At 41.7% G+C, this 20,787-nt stretch overlaps 1 protein-coding gene across 3 annotated transcripts in view; it reads right to left on the bottom strand.

The window, feature by feature from the left end:
- The window catches only part of LOC148031567 (uncharacterized), a 163,614-nt gene that overhangs the window by 2,491 nt on the left and 140,336 nt on the right, over positions 1-20,787 (bottom strand). For 2 of the 3 annotated variants that reach the window (XM_087685769.1, XM_087685770.1), the window contains one exon: positions 15,539-15,649. The exons of the other annotated variant lie outside the window; for it this stretch is intronic. In XM_087685769.1, coding sequence (XP_087541895.1) covers positions 15,539-15,649 — 111 coding nt within the window. The remainder of the gene's footprint in view (positions 1-15,538; positions 15,650-20,787) is intronic. 3 annotated transcript variants of the gene reach the window in all.

The raw sequence follows: 20,787 nt of genomic DNA, 5'->3' as shown, positions 1-20,787 counted from the left end.
GCTCTCACTTTATCTTGTGCCATAGTCCTATTTTCTTAAGTATTGTGAATGGACCACAATACATTGGTGATAACTTTGGACATGTTCCCATTTTCATGGTTTCACAATGATCAGGCACCCTAAGAAAGACTTGTTCTCCTTCAAAAGAAAGAGGTCTTCTATTTGGGTTAGCATAGGCTCTCACTCTATCTTGTGCCATCCTAATGCTGCTTTGAGCTAATCTTGACATCTCATTCAGATCTTCAAAGAAATCCTAGCTGCATGGACCTTGTCCTTTTCCAGTCCCACTACATAAGGAGCTCTAGGCTGAAATCCATACATTAGCATGAATGGACTATATCCAATGGAAGAGTTCTTGGCATTGTTATATGCAAACTCTACTATAGGTAAGTATTCTTCCCCAATTAGTTTGCCTCTTACTTACATATGCTTGAAGCATATCCTTGAGGATATGGTTAACCCTTTTTGTTTGCCCATCAGTTTGTGGATGACCTGCTGTCTCCAAAAATGACTATCAAATTTCCTATGCCAATCAGAAATAACATTTCCTCTAAATAACCTAGCCAATTCTGGAGTCTTAATGTCAGATGAAGTTGGTATACACCTAGCCAATTTGGTTACGCTATCGACAATTACGGACACAATGTCATGCCCCCTCTATATCCTAGGTAATTACTAATCCAATAATAGAATCCATCGAGATACTCTCCCATTTCCGCAAAGGAATACCTAAAGGGTGGACAAGTCCTCCTGATTTAATCTTTCAACTTTCTTAACACGACACTTGTAACATTTGACTACATAGTCCAAGACATCCTTATACATTCTAGTCTAACAAAACTGCCTCTTAACAAGATTACAAGTCTTGTTAACTCCTAGGTGTCCCACACTAGGGGTATCATGTTCAAAGAGTATGTAGCGCCTAATTTCTCTATCTTTTGGGACACACACTGTATCTTGTAGACTAAATAACCATCATCAATAGTAATTTGCATGATGACTAGAGGTTGGGGTGGACCAATAAAGTGCTGATGAAATGGCTGAAGCCCCCTCAATGAAATTGCAGCAGCAGATTCTTAAATCCAAATGCCTTGGATTTGCCTAAATCATCTCCAAAAGTCCCCAAAATGACATCCTCTATAGACTATGCACAATAGCCAATGCAAGGTAGCAAGAGCAAAGGCTCCAAATTTTTGCAGGCTGAGGATGACAAGTTGTGAGGACAATGTTGGAGGAGATGATCTGGGAGATAAGAAATACAAAATCAGAAAAAGCCAAATTCTTAATGCAGACAGATCTAAGAATTTGCTGAAAATTATGCCAAATGTGTGCCCAATGTCACCAATGTTGAAGGAATCCCCAAATTGAAGGCAAAGGTCTGCGAATGGCTGACAGGTCCAAATTTTAGAGATGAAATTGAGCCAGAATGAGGAAAAGCTCCAACTTCAGAGTTGAGAGTTAGAGAAACCCACTCTAGTGTCATGATTTTAGACCACATGTACCATGTCAAGGACCTCAAAGAGTCAACCACTTAGATTTGGGGGTCTAGACCTCTCTCAATAGGACAGGTAGCTAGAGACTTGGAAGAGAGCCTACAAGAGATCAGCTCCTACAAAGGGGAGACCACAAGGATGAGATAGGGCCTTCCATAGAAGTAGAGGACTGCTAGAGCATCATTGGCTGCACTCCAAAGGGAGGAAGAAAGACATCTAGGATGCAGATTGGTAGTAGTTGAGACGATGGATGTTGCCATAGTGGAGATTGACACTATGAAGGAAGCTAAATCTAAGGGTTTTGAAACCAAAATTTACTGCAGGAGTTCATCTGGGTGAATGCACAAAACCTAACAACATCCGGCGATAACTTTTAAGGTTTATGAGTTATACGAGTATCATACCCATTGACCATGACTAATGTCACTAAATCACTAGTCATGATCAAGTCGACTCCCATCATCCATTAAACATTCAGATGTTAGGGTTACAAATTGACAAACCAGGAGATCCAAAGTAAAGGCCCAATAATATGTTTTCAAAAATCTAAAAAGCAGGGTCTGAAAAAATGTCTTTCATAAGGACAAAATGTTTTGTATGTTTCCTATTTGTAAGAAACACATATCTAAGCAACAATGTATCCATCCCACTCAAACAAGTTTTGTTTGAGAGTGTTATGTGCAGTACGTTGGACCACATCCCACCTTCTAGGAGTTCACCACTCTTTCCTGTTCCACAAACCATGAGCTCATTGTGCTTCTTCTTGATTTCAAGGTGTATGATTGTGTAATGAGTAGTTCTTAGAGAGCATCATGCAGAGGATGGGATTTCCATAGCAATGAGTCAATGGAATCACAGCTCTACATTCTTCATCTCATAGCTAGGTCCTTGTCAATAGGGCTAGAGGAGAGAGATTCAGCATTCACAAATCAGTGAGCCAAGGATATCTGTTCTTATCTGTTGAAAGTCCATGAGTTCCTCTTTGTCAAATAGATCTACTAGCATTAGAGACATCCAATTGCCCATCCCTAAGTTTGAGGAACTCGTTGATGTGGAGTTTGTAGATGATGTAGCAATATATTTAGATGGGGATGAGAGGAGCTTTAGAGCCTTTGCTGCAGCCATGGAGATTTTTAATTGAGCTAGTGTTACTCTCAGCAATTGGCACAAGTTGTATGTTTTTGGGTATGTGACACTAGAAAGGCGAACTAGAGACCTCATGAGGATTACTTGGGGTCTCCACGGGACTGCAGTGAGCTGCCATGTGGAGCTTGACATTACCTTAGCATATATCACTTCCCATTGGGCATTCTCTGGGTCATGCATTGGCCAGGTGAAGTGCCTCATCATGAATTTTATTTGGTCTAGAGGAGATAAGAGCTCAACCAAGGCAAAGGTGGCTTAGGATTTTATAATTGAGCCTAGATCCAAAGGTGGTTTTGAGATTAGTGAAACAAAATAGCCAAAGCAGAGACTTATTGGTAAAAGTCATTGTTAGGGGAGGGACCTTTTGGAAGAAACTATTGTTATGGAGGTTATAGTCTACTATGCCTGCACTTGGAGGACCATGGCATTCATCCGATATTTCAAGAGTTCAAGACCTAGCATTCATTGGATATTTTAGAATATCAAGACTAGAGACCTAGGGAGGAGTATTGAGGTTGGATTTACAGCTGCCATCATCAAAGCCTATAGATCTTTTCATTTGGTCTTCATCACCTATCAACTGACCGCAATTGAAGAGAGGAGGAGGCACCCTCTTTTTCTTTAACAATTATTAAAGATCAAAGTCTAGTCACACCCTTGGATGGAGGACTCGCCTTTCTTGGGGAAGATTCTCCATCCAAGTTTCTGTCATTGGAAGGCTGGTTTTCTTTTCAAGAGTTATCACAAGAGATTATGACACAAAGACTACTAGGTCTTAGAGGTGCTAGAGATATGGTATACATAGTGACAAAGGGAGCTCCTCCGAAGTGGAGAACAGATACAACTACCTCAAACTTGGATAGATCTTTTCTCTAGAGAGGACACACTACCTGAGGTTCTTGCAACATGTAGAGATAGGGTTTTCACTTGCATGGTGGATCATGATGGCAATTTGAGAAAGAGAACTTGGATCACGTAGAGTTCACAAGCTGCTCTAGACAAAGAATCAGAACAATGACATACTGTGAGAGAAAATGATACATCAACCTTGATCCAATTGCTTGATTAATGGATGGAGACAATGGGCCTATCAAAGGTAGCCCCTTTAAAAGATTACAGTGGGATTCAGGAGAGTGGGTTTAGATAGACCCGTTCCTTGATAGACCAAGCAATGTAGCTTCCTTTAGCTACACCCAAAGTAACGTGGGATGGTTTTTTGGGAATGGAAATGGAAACGAGAACAGAAACAGGAACAAGAACGGAGTTACCACAATGAGAAATTAACTTAATGGTTTAATTAAACTTCACAAATATTTTTAATTAAAATGACCTTTAATTCTAGTATCCCTAGCTCATGGAATGGTGACCATTGCATTGATAGTGAAGGATTTGACATTGGAGCATGCGGTGGATAAGTATACGGGCCATGTGATACATGGCCAAGACTAAATGAACAAGGTGCAACATGAAACTTTAAATTCAAAGTTTGCACCTTAAAATTAACTTACGTTGAAAGTTTCACCCAGTAAGCAGCTCACTTAGGGCATTTAAGTTATTAAGTAGGTCCTGAGCTAAAGTTTCGCCCAATGAGCAGTTCACTTGTGATTAATGAGTGAGTTATTAATTAGCCCTTAATAAAAAACGTGATATGGTTAAGGAACAACTGGTTATTCATTTGGAAAGCTAATCTTAGCTATTTGGGGCTGCTTCTCTCTCATTTGGAGCAACCTAAGTTTGGAGATCGCCACTCTTCTCTTTCTTGCTACAAAAAATTGTAAATTTCAACCATAAATTGAGCCTACATCTTAGATAGAGTGTGGAAAACAACCAATTTTTCTCCTCTTGGCATGGAAATTCCATTGGGTAAACTCGTAACTTCATACACAACAAGATATGTTGCTATTTTTGAGCTAAATAATAGAAATATTGGTTATGACAACACTATGGGCTGAGATCCCTTCTTCTTCTTCAAAATATGAACCCTATTGTACTTTCTGGGTAATTTCGTCATGAAAAAAGAGACATTCTTACAATTTCATAGCAAGAAACCCCCCTTGCTTGTGAGGGAAACAACGTGGGACTACATGGGGACTATGCAGAAGAGTTATCTTAGCAAATGCTCCGCAAAATCGGATTCAAATGCTTGCTGTCATTTTTACGGTTTAACAAGCTGAAGAGTTCATTCACAGTTTTGAACACTTTACAACTGGTGGAAGGTCAACAATAAAGGTGTGGAAGGCCATTATGCACCTGTGAATCGGTCATGTCACGAGAAATCACTAAAATACAACCATTTGTAACCGATATCAAGCATATGTCAGTAATCTAAAGGAATACCGAAAGAGATGCCAAGCTTTGGGGCTAACAAGTATCAATGTGTGGTGAAAGAACACTCTAGCTTCAATTGTGCGTAGAGTTTTCTTGCTGAATTTACTGTTAAGCAGAATTAAGTGCTTGCTAAAATGTGGTTTATTGCCCTTTGGGCTTCCAAAGGCCATTTTCATGGTTCTATTTCCAAGACATCACCAACTTTCTGAAGGAGGTGAGCTTGTGGTCGTCTCAAGGAGCCAACACATACATTTGGGTTTGCTGTAATTCAGTTACAACAAGGTTTATGCTCATTGAAAGCAGTGTACAGCAACAGGCAAACAATAAAAGATGTCACACACAGTGGTAGTAGGAGTAACGAACAAGAATCCCGTCTTGAAAGGCACTCAACACATGGTTTTGAGTCTCCAAATGTTGAAAATGCTTTCGGACAATGAGCAACAAATGTGATCGATGAACATGCAACTCAATCACATGTAATTCCACAAGTCCAAGGTGCTCAAGAAGCAAATGCAATGTTTATGGCATAGTTAGCAAGTGACATTATGAACTTGCAACAATTAATTCAGCAACCTCAATTTGCTGAATTTATGCAGTCAGTTCTTGATGTTAAAGGGAAAAGGGTTGCTTCACATTCTAAACAGCCAAGTGAGGCTCATGGGCAAACTTTTGGGTCAAACGTATTGCATACACTGACACGTGTAATGTTGAATGTGCAAGGAACTCCAGTTCAGTAGCATGATCATCCATTAGGGAATGCTGTGCAGCATATCCCTCATGGATAGCAAAAAATTGCTCCACCATCTATGCATCTAGGTTATTTTGGGGGTGGAACAATGTTTTAGGCTATGGATGCCACTGCACCCAGCAATTTCGGCATGCAAAATGTAGCTGGTTTTCAACCACCTATGTTAGGTGTTCAGGGGAACTATCGTGGGGCAATGCTAGTCTTTTCAAGAATGAGGCAGAACATCAGATGCATTTGACTACTTTGTTTAAGGAACTTAGCATTTGATACAACTCTACTTTGATGCTTTTCAGTTGGAACCACCCAACTTAGTCAGGCTCAGTGGGGCATAGCTATGGAGCATTGCATGATGCTTAAGAGGAGGGTGGTGCTTCTACTTCCCTGCTAAAGATATTCTCACATATCTAGAGGCTGTTTAGAGATCTTTTAGATTCTATACAGATACTTCTATGATCAGCCTACTAGACACTTGTGTTTCTACAATTATGTTTGGTTATTTACTAGTGCAATCAGTACCATTTTCATAGCCATGGATTTGTACATGTGTGATTGGTTGTATACTAGTAAAGTAACTACCATATTTTCAAAAAAGTGTACATTGCTAGAACATGGTGGAATAGTAGCCTGCTTTGTTACATTGAAACACGTATGAATAATTATAAATTGTTAGTACATGGAGTAACAACAATGTGCTTGGTTACTTTGAAACATGTATGAACAACTGTACAATGACAATACACGCAATAATGGTAGTATGCTTGGTTGTTGAAAAACATGTATTGGTCATTTAGTATGCCATATTGGATCTTAAGTGCATGCAATTAGGGTTGCTTGCAATGTTTCAAGAGGGGGGTATGCCACCAAAATGAGAAATGAACTTAATGATTTGATTAAACTTCATGAAGATTTTTAATTAAAATGAACTTTAATTCTAGTATCCCAAGCTCTTGGTATAGTGACCATTGCATTGACAGTGAAGGATTTGACACAAGAGCATATGCTCGACAAGTATGCAAGCCATGTGGTACATGGCCATGTCAAAAGATGACGTACCAGTGAGACAGTAGGGTTTGTGGGGAGGAACATGGAGTGAACTCGGTAAACACTGAGAAGAGAAGAGAAGAGAAAAGAAACTCTGATGAATGAAATGATGAAGATCTGAATCATGGAGTGAATGTGATGCAAGGAAACAAGGGTGCCGTAGCACAAGGAAGATGATGAAGACAGTTATGAACCACGAACCGCAATGTCCTCCTGAAGGGGTGTAAGGGCAATGGAGAGGCTGGAGAGAAGAGATGGACTGAAAGAATCAGCCACATCAAATGAGTGATAGAAGCAGCCTATAAATAGGCAAGAGACTGTCCAGGGTGGCACCTGAAGGGAGGGCGTCAGCTATCTAGGGTGGTGCCACACTGTGGGCGCCCAGTCCCTTGTTGGGACTATCCATTGTGAAACCCTAAACGCAAAATGTGAAACCCTAATAATGCAAAACGCAAAACGCAAAATTGCGGGTGAAGGATTTCTCAACACTCTCTCTCAAGTCCGAAAAGGAAAACAAGAGAAGAGTAAGGTGAAGACGAAATGCTGCATGTTGAAGAATGCTCATGTAGTAGGTGCCACTTGAACATGTCAAAAGATGATGTACCAGCGAGACAGTAGGGTTTGCGGGGAGAAACACGAAGTGAACTCAACAAACATGGAGAAGAGAAGAGAAGAGAGAAGAAACTTTGATGAATTAAGTGATGAAGATCTGAATCGTGGAGTGAATGTGATACAAGGGAATAAGGGTACCGTAGCGGAAGGAAGATGATGAAGATAGCCATGAACCACGAACCACAATATCCTCCCGAAGGGGTGTGAGGGCAATGGAGAGGCTAGAGAGAAGAGGTGATGGACTAAATGAATCAGCCGTGAAGAATGAGTGAGAGAGTGGCCTATAAATAGGCACTGTCAGTCTAGGATGGCGGCCCTTTTTGGGGCTTCAAATCCTAAACGCAAAACGCAGAAATGCAAAAACGCAAACTGTGGGTGAAGGGTTTCTCAATACCCCCTCTCAAGCCCAAAAAGGAGAAGAAGAGAAGAGTGAGGTGGAGATGGAATGCTACATGTTGAAGAATGCTCACGCAGCAGGTGCTACTTGGACAGTGTCCCTCGTGGGGAAATTGTTCAATTGCCTAAGCGCCCTAGTACAAAGATGATGAAAACATGCAATGCAGAGGAGGAATGTCGGACATTGTGTGGTGCCGAGAACCATAAGGATATGCCCATACTCAATCTCGGGAGTTGGCTCCATGCTGACCAAGTGACCAAGGCAAAAAGAAGAGGAGAAAGAAGATGTAGAGGATCCCTAAGATCCAAGATTTTCACCTGAAAGATAACCTACAATAAAGAATATTAGACAAAGTGAACTGGAGAACCCGAACTCAACCTCGAGAGAGAAGCTACTAGCTCTGTGTATCCATTCAAGAAGGAATACGAAGGCCTTGTCACCAAGTCACGGCTGAACCTCCAAGGCCCCGATCTAGGTAGATCCTGGGTAGGTGAGATGACCGCTAGAAGGAAGCCACCCCATCCAAGGGTAGAAGAAGATAAAAGGCCTCTGCCGGTGTGCGAAGGATTGAGTGGGGAGTGGGAACCCCCTTTAAAACTAGAGGAATAGGAGTCCCCTCTGAAGTCGTTGTAGATGTAGATGCCTCCTCGGAGGGCAAAGAAAGATCATCCCCCTTTGAGGTAGATAGGGAATCCAAAAACTTATGGATCACGAACTCCGAAATATCTGCGGATGAAGGAAGTGCCGCTGATCGTGCTGAAGAAGGTATTTGGGGTGGTGAAGAACTCTCAGAGGTGGCCTCTTGAACCTGAGTAGGCGAGGGTGAAGGGTGGGGCTCAGACTGAGCAATGAGTGGGCGACAATCGTTGCTTCTCAATGGAGAGGACCGAAAAGCCCAAGAAAAAAAAGGAGTCCAGCAGCCACTGTCTCTCGAAGATATCAAACAATCACGGTCTCTCGATGGAGTGGACTGCAGAATTGCAAGCCATGTTAGCCACTGTATCTAAAAATAGGTGGAAGAAGATTGACGCTGGCATTGCGACGATCTCCAGGAGGTCGTAGCACCAATCGATCCTCCATGTGCTTGAAAGAAGTTAGTGCGGATTGGATGCATCTTATTACCTTAAGAGCATAGTACTCTAATGGCCGATGCAAAATGATCTCTGTGGCCCAAAAAGGAGAGATGACACAAGCAGTGCCTGGTGGAAGACACATATACTTTGGGGAGGTGGGGAGCAAGGTTGAAGTCGGCAAGCATCGATGGTATGTCCGGTGATGCCACAATAGGAGCACCCAGTAGTCTGGTCATCTAATGGTAAAGAAACCATGGGTACCAATATGCCTTGCTAAAGAAGGAAGAGGTCAGCCATGAACCATGAACTGCAATGTTTGCCTCAAGGACTAGGAGGGCAATGGAAGGGTTGGAAGTGAGCTACCAATGTGAGGAGCTGCCAATTGCAAATGCAACTTGCAGCAGTTGGGGATGAGCTGCCAGCAGTCAAGGAGGAGCCACTAGCTGTTAAACGCAGGGTACAACAGTATGGTGGAGCTATCGGATTGTAGAGAATAGCAGCCAACAGACTAGTTGATCCACTAGGTTGCAGAGGATAGTCGCCAACAATAGGTTGTAGAGAACAATCGCCAACAGTAGGCATGGGGTTGAGCTAAAACATGCATTACTTGCTGATTAGCCTCTTAAACAGCCCCAAAACACAATAAAAAAAATGCTATTTTAGAGTAAAACCCTAAAATGGGAAGCGGTTCGAGAGAGTTCAATGGAAACCCTAGTTTTTGGGGCGCCCTTCCACATCTATAAATAGACAGGCTGCCCCCATTCAGCCTAATTCCGTTTGTGCAGGTTCTCACTCCACGTGCAAATTTCAGCCACCCATCAGCCTCCTCCCACGTGGTTGTCCAGCCCTCGAGACTGCTGCCACTCCATCCGTGTTTGCTGCTGCTATTGGTGCCTTCATCCATGCTGACGTCAGTTACTGGCAACATCATCATCTGCTGCGATCCGATCATCCAGTCATCGCCAGAGCCACATTAGACACTCTTTCAGCCTGTTGTTTATAGTAGCCTGTGCACAGTTTCCAGCCTCTGATTGGTGGAACATTGCTGCATTTACCAGTTTCCAACGTCTAGACTGTTGCGTTTTGGTGACCAGCCTGCTGCCATTCACTATTTACCACTCTTACACTCCGACTGGTGGTCAGAAACTTGGGATCCGTCTCCGCTGGACGTTACACTCCGACATTGCTCTGCCCTTGAGCACACTGTACACTCTACATTCATTTACAACATTCATTCACTTCAGAGTTGTGTTTTCTCTCTCCCTTTTTCTGTTTGTGTTTGAGTTTTGAGTTTTGCATTTAGGGTTTGAGTTTGGCCCTCTATGTTTGTGTCTATCTCTTTGTGTTTCTGTCGTGGTCATACACTCTGTGTGTCCTCAGTGCAAACCCTAGCAGTTTTCTTCACATGGTATCAAAGCTAGTGCTCCTGTAAAGAGTATCCTGCGAATATTGTGGAGAGCTAGTCTTTGTGCGAGGCACACAATACGACTCGTAACCGAATCACAATGTCCCAGACATCTTCTTCTCCAGTTCCTATGATGTCTTATCGGGCTTCTCCATCATTGGAGGCCCTGAGACAGCATTATGGACTCGATGAGGAGGACAACACTCCACCTTCACCTTCTTTTACTCCTATTCCAAATTTCACTAATATGACAGAGGAGGACTTTGAGGAGTACTATCGCAATAAGTACGGTGATGTTTACACCCCTTCTACCAGTTTTGCTACCACATTCGGACCGGTTGGTGAGGCTGGCCACCTCTCTGATCATGGAGGACATACGGCATTTGGAACATCTTGTGATCCATCTTCATCGTCCAATGTCAGGTTTGTACAATTCTTTTGTGTTGCATGAATCAAAACCCTCGTTTGTTTCTTCTTTTGAGATACAATATCCGGATGGCTTTGCGTATGTGAACTTCAATAGAGGGGGCTCACGAAGCAGACGAAATTTAGGTGCATCTATAGCTTCTGTTTCATTTGAGCATATCACACACACTTCTCACTTACCTCCCATCCCACCCTCTTCTATATCACACCTCTCATCATCTTTCCAAAACCTTGGATTATACTCCACATCTGCATCACACACCCTAGGGGTTGGATCTTCCATCTCCACTCCTAGCACCTTTTCCTTCTCCATCCCAAAGCAGCCAGGGCATCGGACAAAGGGTGCACGTTGGCTACCCAGTGGCCTACCAAGACTACAAAGGCGATGGTTATCTTACCAAGGGAATCCAAGTAGTCACCCTAGAGAAGATAGGGCATCGGACAAAGGGTGTACGTCGACTACCCAGTGGCCTACCAAGCCTTACAAAGGCGGATGGAACTACATGGAACTTTTTTTTTTTGTGAATAAGTGAGGGAAATTTTATGGGATGTAGCTGATTGAGTAATGGTGACCCAGAAGACGTGAGTAGGGAGGGTACACTCAACACATCACAAAACAGAACAAGCTAACCTATCCACTCAGGGTGTCGATGATGAGGAAAAATAGGTGATGAGGTATCCATGTGATGGAGGATGGTGGTGTGGTAACAACAACCGCCGGTGGAAACAGCTTAGGATCCGCTCAAGGGGTGCTCTGCACAATGAGATGCAAAGTATGCTACATGCTGAAGAATGCTCATGCAGTAAGTGCCACTTGGACAGTGTCACTCATGGAAAAATTATTCACTTGCCCAAGCGCCCTAGTACAAAGTTGATGAAATCATGCAATGCAAAGGGTAAGGTACAACAAGGGGAAGAAGCCGATGTCGAAGACAAAGTCCTGAAGCCTGTAGAATATCAAGAAGGGTAGGAACCCACTCTCAACCTGGATGTAGATGTCGAAGAAGGAAGAGAAGCCTGATATCGGTCTTCATAAAGTGTCGAGAACCATAAGGAATGAAAGAAGATGAAGTGGATGAAGCATCCTGCTAGAAGAGCAACGTAGAAGTCACCGCCATGATAGCATTGAGAGAGATGCTGCATGATCCGCCTCGGGAGGGGAAACCGCCATACTGGAAGAAAAGCAAGGACTCCTAGGATGATGAAACCATGAAAGGAACGGTGCACATCCCGACATCTCTAGCCCAGATAGGACCAAAGCAATCTACAAGTTAGCCCTACACTGAAAGACAAAACCCTGCAAAAGAGATGAGAATCTACAAATACAGAGATTAGTGGTGAGATGCTCCAAAGCAAAACAAAACAGAAAGAAAATCTAACTCAAAATAAATGCAATGAATGTCTATGTGTGTGAGTAAATGCAGCGGAAGACAAAAAAATGGAAAAACTAAGGATAATGAATCCTATAGGCCCGACTCTAAGAGTGCGAAAAATGAATGCTAGACTAACCTAGGGTATCAGAAAGGACCTAGAGGCATGCGAGTCGAAGAAGGTGGCTACCATCGCATATGTCCAATAGCAGGGCTCTACCAAGGGAACGCCTGATGAGGTGGAGAGGAAGGTGAGATGAATGCATGAAGTGCAACGGGATCGGAACCTGTAGACCAACCAGTCAACCCCTTAGGGGCTAGTGAAAGAGATGGGTTGCTGAGGCCGTACTCAAGCCACATGTCCAGTAGCAACGATGGGTGCTGAAGGAGCAGATGAACCAGGAGCGAAAGGCGTAGTCCCATTGGACTGTGCAGTTGCAGCGGTCTACAAAGGCTTTTTAGGTGAAAGACCTTGGGCCTTGGAATGACACTCCTCGTCCACATGGCCTGCTCTCTTATAGTGTGTGCAAAATCGGTTTTTCTTACGGAGTTGCTACCAAATAGGTCTAGATTCTTTGGTTCTGTTTGAGAAAGAGGAGTCACCCTTTGATTGGCTTGCCTTCGCATCTTGCGAGTCCTTGCCACTGGTGGTTTTCCCTCCCGAAGAAGAGGCAACCAACCCTCTCTTCTTTAAATAAGGCTATTGAGCTAAAATATGCATTACTTGTTGATTAGCCTCTTACATAGCCTCAAAACACACTAAAAAATGCTCTTTTAGAGTAAAACCCTAAAACGGGGAGCGGTTCGAGAGAGTTCAGTGGAAACCCTAATTTTTGGGGTGCCCTTCCATATCTATAAATAGACAGGCTGCCCCGATTCAGACTAATTCTGTCTGTGTAGGTTTCTCACTCCACGTGCACATTTCAGCCACCCATCAGCCTCCTCCCACGTGGTTGTCCAGCCCTCGAGACTGCTGCCACTCCATTCGTGTTTGCTGCTGCTATTGGCGCCTTCATCCATGCTGACATCAGCTGCTAGTGACATCATCATCTGCTGCGATCTGATCATCCAATCATCGCCAGCCACATCAGACGCTGTTTCAGCCTGTTGTTTACATCCAGCCTCCGATCGGTGGTACACTGTTGCGTTTACCAGTTTCCAGTCTCCAGTTTGCTGCGTTTTGGTGACCAGCCTGTTGCCATTCACTATTCAACACTCCTACACTCCGATTGGTGGTCATAGACTTGGGATCCGTCTCCGGTGGATGTCACACTTTGACATTGCTTTGCCCTTGAGCACACTGTATACTCTTACATTCATTTACAGCATTCATTCACTTCAGAGTTGTGTTCTCTCTCTGCCTTCTTCTGTTTGTGTTTGAGTTTCTGTGTCTGAGTTTTGAGTTTTGCATTTAGGGTTTGAGTTTTTTTCCTCTGTGTCTATGTCTATCTCTTTGTGTTTTTGTCAAGGTTGTACATTCTGTGTGTCCTCAATGAAAACCCTAGCAGTTTTCTTCATAGGGGATTCCATTGGGCGGCCTCATAACTCCATATATAGCAAGATATGCTGCTATTTTTGAGCTAAATAACAAAAATACAGGTTATAACAGCACTATGGGCTGAGATCCTTTCTTCTTCTTTGAGATCTCAGCCCTAGTGCACTTTCTAGGTAATTTTGTCACAAAGAAAATATCATTCTCATAGTTTCATGACAAGAAAATCCCTGTTTGTGAGAGGAAAAACATGGAACTGCATGGGGAGTATGTAGGGGAGTTATCTAAGCAAATCCTCTACAAAATTACGTTCAAAGGCTTGCTTTCATTTTTAGAGTTTGGCAAGCTGAAGAGTTCATTCACAGTTTTGAACACTCTACGGCTGGTTGGAGGCCAACAGTGAAGGTGCCAAGGCCATTGTATACCCATGGATCATTTATGTCGTGAGAAATCACTAAAATACAGCCATTTGTAACCAATTTTAGTAATCTAAAGAAATACCAAAAGGAGCCCCAAGCTTTGAGGCCAACAAGTGTCAATGTGGGGTTCAAGAGCACTCTAGCTCCAATTGTGTGTGAATTTTTCTTGTTGAATTTACTATTAAGCTGAATTAAGTGTTTGCTAAAATGTGGTTTATTGCCCTTTGGGCTTCCAAAGACTAGTTCTGGACAAAAACCTGAATTTTCATCCCCTATCACCATGAGATTGGACTCTAACATGGGGATGAGACTAGGAGGATATGGGTAGAGATTGGGACAAGAATATACAAAATGGCCATCCCATGTTGCTATGGCCATACCACTAGGCTAGGGAGGAGGACATAGATGGGGTGAGATTAGAGCAATGGTACTCATCATTGGTACAAAGAGGGTATCTTGGATCCCCTCTGAGCAAACTTTTGGAGAAGGCTAGCTAACAACTTCAAGCCAACAAAGTTCCCTCCCTTTCTATGGCTAGTAGCTCAAAGGAGTTAGGCCACTAGCAACAACTCAATTGTGACACGGCCAATTGTGACAGGGCAATAGTGTCATGGGCAAGATGTGGAGGGTTAGATAAGACTAAAAGGCACTATCTATGTCTCAGAGCTCAAGAGGTGTGGAGGAGAGGCCTCAAGGTGGTCTTTCATAGCACAAAAAAGACTACAATAGTCTCTTTTGGTTTTTTATTTATTTTGGTTGTGGGGTGGGGGGGGGCATGATGGGGGATTAGTAGCTTGGGTCACAAATAGAGACAAAACATGTAGATACGAGGATTTTCAAGGCAATCACCTCCTCTCATTTGTCCCACTTGTTTATAATTGGTCATCATTTGAGCAGGATCCACACACCATATTACTCTCAAGCATTGTGGACATGCAAGCATTGTTATAGAGGAAAGCTGATTGCAAGTATCATTGCTTAGTTCATTTAGAATGCAAGGTGTAGCTAAGCTATTGATCTTTAAGATGTTTCCACCACAAAGACTCTTGAATCTAGATAGAGGTCATCCACTCTCTCCGTCGGAGATGGGAGAGGCTCTAGGGTGGTTCTGAATGGATGAGAAGGAGAGATGTTTTCATGCAGACATGGGATTCCAGCACCTGCTTTCACCTACCTCTTCACACGGTCAAGCACTATAGCCCTCTAGATTAGTCATTCATTGTTCACACAACCATTGTATTTATGATTGAATTCGCTTTCTCTCTACAAGTCTTCCCATGTATTACTTTACATCACAAGAGGTTTTTCTCAAACGTGTCATCAAGAATTTTCTCCTCTTTGAAAAAAAAAAAACAATTGTGCTTGAATTTGGCTAAACATCTTAATTTTCCCTATCACACCACAATAGTGCACATGTATGAAGGTGCTCTTATTTTGCCCTAAATAATGTAAATGAACTATAATAATCTTGTATCCTCATCAATTCTCTTATGTAACAAGATTTATCGATACCTTCTATGTGTATGAATGTGGGTTGTACATGTTCCAACAATTTTGCAAAAGATGATAAATGTAACTAATAATGTACCTTGATTTTTCGCTCAGCAAAATGAAGCTTCTCTTGTGAATGAGAAAGTACATGCACAACATGTGTTGTTTTTTTACCCAACTCTACAAGCTCTTTGTTTTTCTTTGAAAGCTGGAAAAATAACAAAAAACATAAACTTTGTGTGTGTGTGTGTGTGTGTTTGTGTGTGTGTAATGAGTAGTTATAGTATATCAAATCACATGAGGAATACAAAAGAGATGGCAAGGAAACAAAAGAATTTGCCATATGCCACAGACCCAACTCCTCCCTAGGAAGAAGGCTGCCATGTTGAATGAGATCTGATTGCCAATGTAGAGGACCCTTGAGCCTAGCGATATGTCATTGGATACTAGAGGCTGAGTCGAAAACAAACACATTCCAAGCCATCTAGTTGTGCCAACAACCCCAAATCTGAGAAATTGGAACAATATATTTATATGTCGTTGCACCAAAGTAGGATATTTTTCCCTTGCGAAGACCCAATCAAAGGGACACAAAGACGGCCCAACCACAACTCTCCAAATATCAAATAGGAGGGACTAGATTTTTGTGGCTAAAGAGCATGAAATAAACCTGTGATGAGAGGATTCCAGACTCGTAGTGTTTTAAAGAAAAAAAACAATTGCCGTCAAGATTCGGCGTTTCAAAAGAGCCAAGCCAAGGGGAAGTCTACCAATCAGCACTCTCCAAGGAAAGACCTTACATTTGAACAAAGTCTTGTTTGGAGTCTTGTTTAGCCAGCCTTCCATCACAATCATTCTCCACCAAGCCTTAGATTTGTGCAGGCTTGAAACAACATTGGCTTCAATGACGAACCAATGATGATTTTTGATCATAAGATTATACACCTAATTAGCTGAACCCTTTTCAAGATCGAGCTGGCCCGCAAGATCCCAATCCTACCAAGAACGATGAGAATCAAGGGTAGGAAAGGGCTGCCTATTCTTCTCCAATACCACCAAAATCTAAACTCGTAAGTCATGATATCAACGAAGGATCCAAAAAAGTCTCCTATCGAGCATAATCTATTCCCATTTGGACATTCAAGATATCGAGCATAATCTATTTCCATTTGGACATTCAAGATATTGTGCAAAATATTGTGCCCTTTCATAAATCCATATTGGGCAAGGTGAATCATGTCCAAAAGATATTCATACAATCTGTTAGCCAAGACTTTGGTAAAGATCTTATACACACATCCCATCAACAATTGAGAATCAAGCTTATCAGTGGTATTGACACCGATTCTACTGAGTACAATTGTAGCTAGTTGTTACCAGTCATGTGTGGCAAAATAATGAGTCAGTCAGCAAACTTAACTGAAAGGTTAGATGTGTTTGGTCAGTTAGTGACATACTTCCATACACTATATGTGTGACTTAGACTTGGAATCTTTTATGTGTTACACAATGAATGAATAATGAAAGAAGAGAGAGTACACTGCTCTTTGTTCATGGCTCTCATTCTTGTCTCTCTCTTACCGTCTCTTTAAATATGGTATCAAAGCTCGGCTTCATGGGAGCCAGAGTTGTGGAGCTGGACTTGGCCTTCAATCTATGAACCTTCAGTCTATGAGAAACCCTACAAGAGCCCGTTTTTTTGTAGAAGCCATATCTTGCTACACAAATGGATTTTGGAGAAATGGCTCACGATCCCTAGCGGTTTCAACCTAGCCTATAACTTTGCAAAAGAAAAATTTTCCGAATTCCGCATAGATTTTGAGATATTCAACACAGGCCTGTGCAAACTGGCTGTTTACTACAATGGCCAGCACTCTCTTTTTGGCTTGAGATGTCAATAAAATGTTTGAAAACTACTTAAGAATGCTTATGGATGGTAAACATTGATGTATTGGAGCTCCTAGGTGATATTTTGCTGATGTACCTCACTAGTTGAGGGCTGAAGACATTGATTTATATTTGACAATGACTGCAGGTTTATTCTTTACATGCTTTGATGCTTCCATATTGCGATGTCTGATGCCTTGAGCATTGTTTTCTTAGTTTAGAGCTGGTTTACTGCTAGTTATGGCAACCCTTATGTTGGTTACTGTTCTTGGCAAGGATCTCCTCTCAGGTAAATTACTAATGAATATATGTGTGTATCATGTGAGTTTAAAATAAGGTTTCTTTAAAATATCATTTTTATACTTTACATATAGAAAGGTGTAATATAAAGGGATTATTTACAAATTAAATCTAAACGGGTTATGTTTTATTCAAGAAAAATTCACAAATAAAGACATTTATAAATAGGCCTTGAATGCACGTGATGTAGAGGATATACATATAGTAACTTACCCGAGGATGTCCTTCATGTTTGCATGGGTTCTATGTATCTATTGGTGCTTGTATGGGCATGTTTTGATGCTGTGATGTTGTGGTGATGTCTTGAGATGTTTTTGAGCTGATTTGGGCTTGTGTTGAGCTCAGTTTAACTGTCATTTTGCTGCTGTAATACAATTTACGGCTTGCACTCACCTGGACAGGTTATCCATAAAGCAGTTTGATACCCATCGAGTACTCCTAGAATATTTATTGAATCTTTGGGTGTTATGTACATGTATGAAGATATTTATGGGAGTTCTTAAGCTACAGATCTAAGCTGCATTTTCTATCTTGGAGCTTGGTTACACTAGCACTGATTGTGGTAAATACACTTGATTTATGTCTTGAGCAATTAATGATATTTGCAGCTATAGCTAGTAAATTGTAACAGGGTTGCAGAGACTATTTAAAAGCACTATTGTTGCCTAGCTGAAAAGACATTCATTGTCTTGAATTGGTAGCATTATGGCTAATGCAATAGGAATTGATAATACCATTGAGATTGTGGGGGAGAAGCTTAACAATAAGAACTTTGCTCTATGGAAGTTCACATTGCAGAACTTCCTAATTGGAAGAGGTTATTGGAATTTATCTACTGGAGATGAAGCTGAACCAAGATTGCCCAATAGAAATCCTACCTTATGCAAATCAGATGTTGTGGCCATGCAAATCACTATCTATCGGACTCCAAGGGATGCATAGGAGATTCTTATGAAAAACTATGACAATGTCACTCATGCATGGAAAATTCAATTAAAGTAGCAATTCAATAACATGTCAAGAAATGGAAAAAGCATATAGGCTTATACCACGGAAATTAAAACCATTGTAGATCAGCTTGCTTCTATTGAGTCGAAGGTCGAGGATAATGACATGATTTCAGTTACTTTGAATGGCTTGGGTAAGGAATACAAAGCCTTTGACATATCGATTTCTGTATGAAAACTCCCCTGATTGGGATGAGTTACTTGCATTGCTACTACATGAAGAAGTCGAACTTGGTGTGAATACAAATCAAGTACCTCTCAGAGTAAAGATAAGAGTATTTTACTCTAGTCAAAGCGCTAGAGGTAGCAGGGCTTGTGGAGCCTCTCGAGGTTGTGGTGACACTCAAAATGCTTATGGACGGTAGCAACAAAATGCTTGGAAGAATCAAAATGCACAAGGTCAAGGAGAATCAGGATTCAGGATTCTTTCGAGGGAAGGGGAGATCACCTAGAGGTAGAGGTGGTTCTTGGCAGTCTCATGATCAGTTGAATAGAGACAAAGACTGTCATTACTATGGCAGGTATGGACATATAGCAAAAGATTGTCATAAAAAGTAGACTGACATGAAAGCAAAAGCCTAGACTGCATGGTAACTATGCATCCTCCAACAATGCTACTAATGATCAGTCAAATAGACTATTTGCTATGACACCTGTATCGAAAGGTACGCCTAAGCAAGGCAAGGCTGATAAAAAGTGGTACACTGACTCACGTGCCTCAAATCATATGACTACGCATGGAGAATGGTTTGATTGAGATGACTAGAGACTGATATGCAGCATGACATCAAGCATATAGGTGTTGTACTGCTAGTCATGCATGATGGGAAGAAAAAGTGTATATATGATGTGTAGCATGTACCGTCTATCACTAAAAATTTATTGTATGTTGGACAAAGGGAAAAGCAAAATCTACAAGTCAAATTTAATAGAGATGGTTGTTTTATTGAACAATACAAATGATACTTGTAGGAAATATAGATTTGCTTCATATGAAAACTCAAGACCAAGTAGCTGACATCTTTACCAAATCACTTGGTAGAGATAAGTTTGTTTCCTTCAAGGAGCTACTTGGATTACAACAATTGACTTGAGCTTGAGGGGGAGTGTTGAGAATCAAGCTTATCAGTGGTATTGACACTGACTCTATTGAGTACAATTGTAGCTAGCTATTACCACTCGTGTGGCATAATAATGAGTCAATTAGACTCAGGTTAGAGGTGTCTGGTCAATTAGTGACCGACTTGCATACACAGTATGTGTGACTTGGAATCTTTTGTGTTACACAATGAATAAATAATGGAAGAAGAGAGAGTACACTGCTCTCTGTTCATGGCTACCATTCTTATTTGTCTCTTCCTCTCTCTTTAAACATCAACAAGATTGGTCGCCAATGCTTCAAGGCCGAGGTTGATGGCAGTTTAGCAATTAGTTTAATCAGACCCTCCGTCCAAGAGGGCAGCATATATATAGTTGTCCAAATTTGTTGGCATAAGGTTGTCAAAGGTGTAGCCGGGTGGCATATGTCTCACAAAACTCATTGGTGATACTCTCCCACCCTGGACTCGTCTTTGGGAAAATGCAAGAGGACATCCATGATCTCATCTTGTGTTATGTCCATATCCAAACTCTTTGCAACATCTGATGGAACTTGATCTTTAACCAAATCACAAAACAATGAATGTGCCACACCGATCACATGAGAAACAAAGGACTGTAATCCAAGCAAGTCCAGAAAAAAGGTTCTACACATTTGCACAATTGCTTGCAGATCTGTGACCATTTCACCGTTGGAGGTGCTCAAGTGGACCACATTTTCCCTAGCAAAAGAGGCATGCAAGCTGCAATAAAACTTATGTGACTGACAATTACTACCCTAGAGTTCCTCTCATAGTGCAGTAAGTCCGGCATGCTAATATGATCTCTTTTGAAAAGTGTATCAACAAGCTCTACCAATCTTGTGGAGATGGAAGGTAAAAGGGGATCTTGTGGTGAGTTCATCAAAATTGAGTGTATCAAAGCCAAGAGTTGTTTGGCTTCTTGCATCAGTTGCTTGCACAGAATAACATGATATATTTCATATTGTCTAGTGACCATTTGCACATTGTGTATCAACTGATCGAGGGAAGCTGCTCCTTGAGATGGAAGGCCC

This window comes from Lygodium microphyllum, chromosome 9, assembly GCF_053477565.2.
Source record: "Lygodium microphyllum isolate KBCC chromosome 9, Lygodium_microphyllum_v1.1.10, whole genome shotgun sequence".
Lineage (NCBI taxonomy): Eukaryota > Viridiplantae > Streptophyta > Polypodiopsida > Schizaeales > Lygodiaceae > Lygodium > Lygodium microphyllum.
The sequence above is the reverse complement of the archived record's forward strand: the minus strand, read 5'-3'. Positions and strand labels throughout refer to the sequence as shown.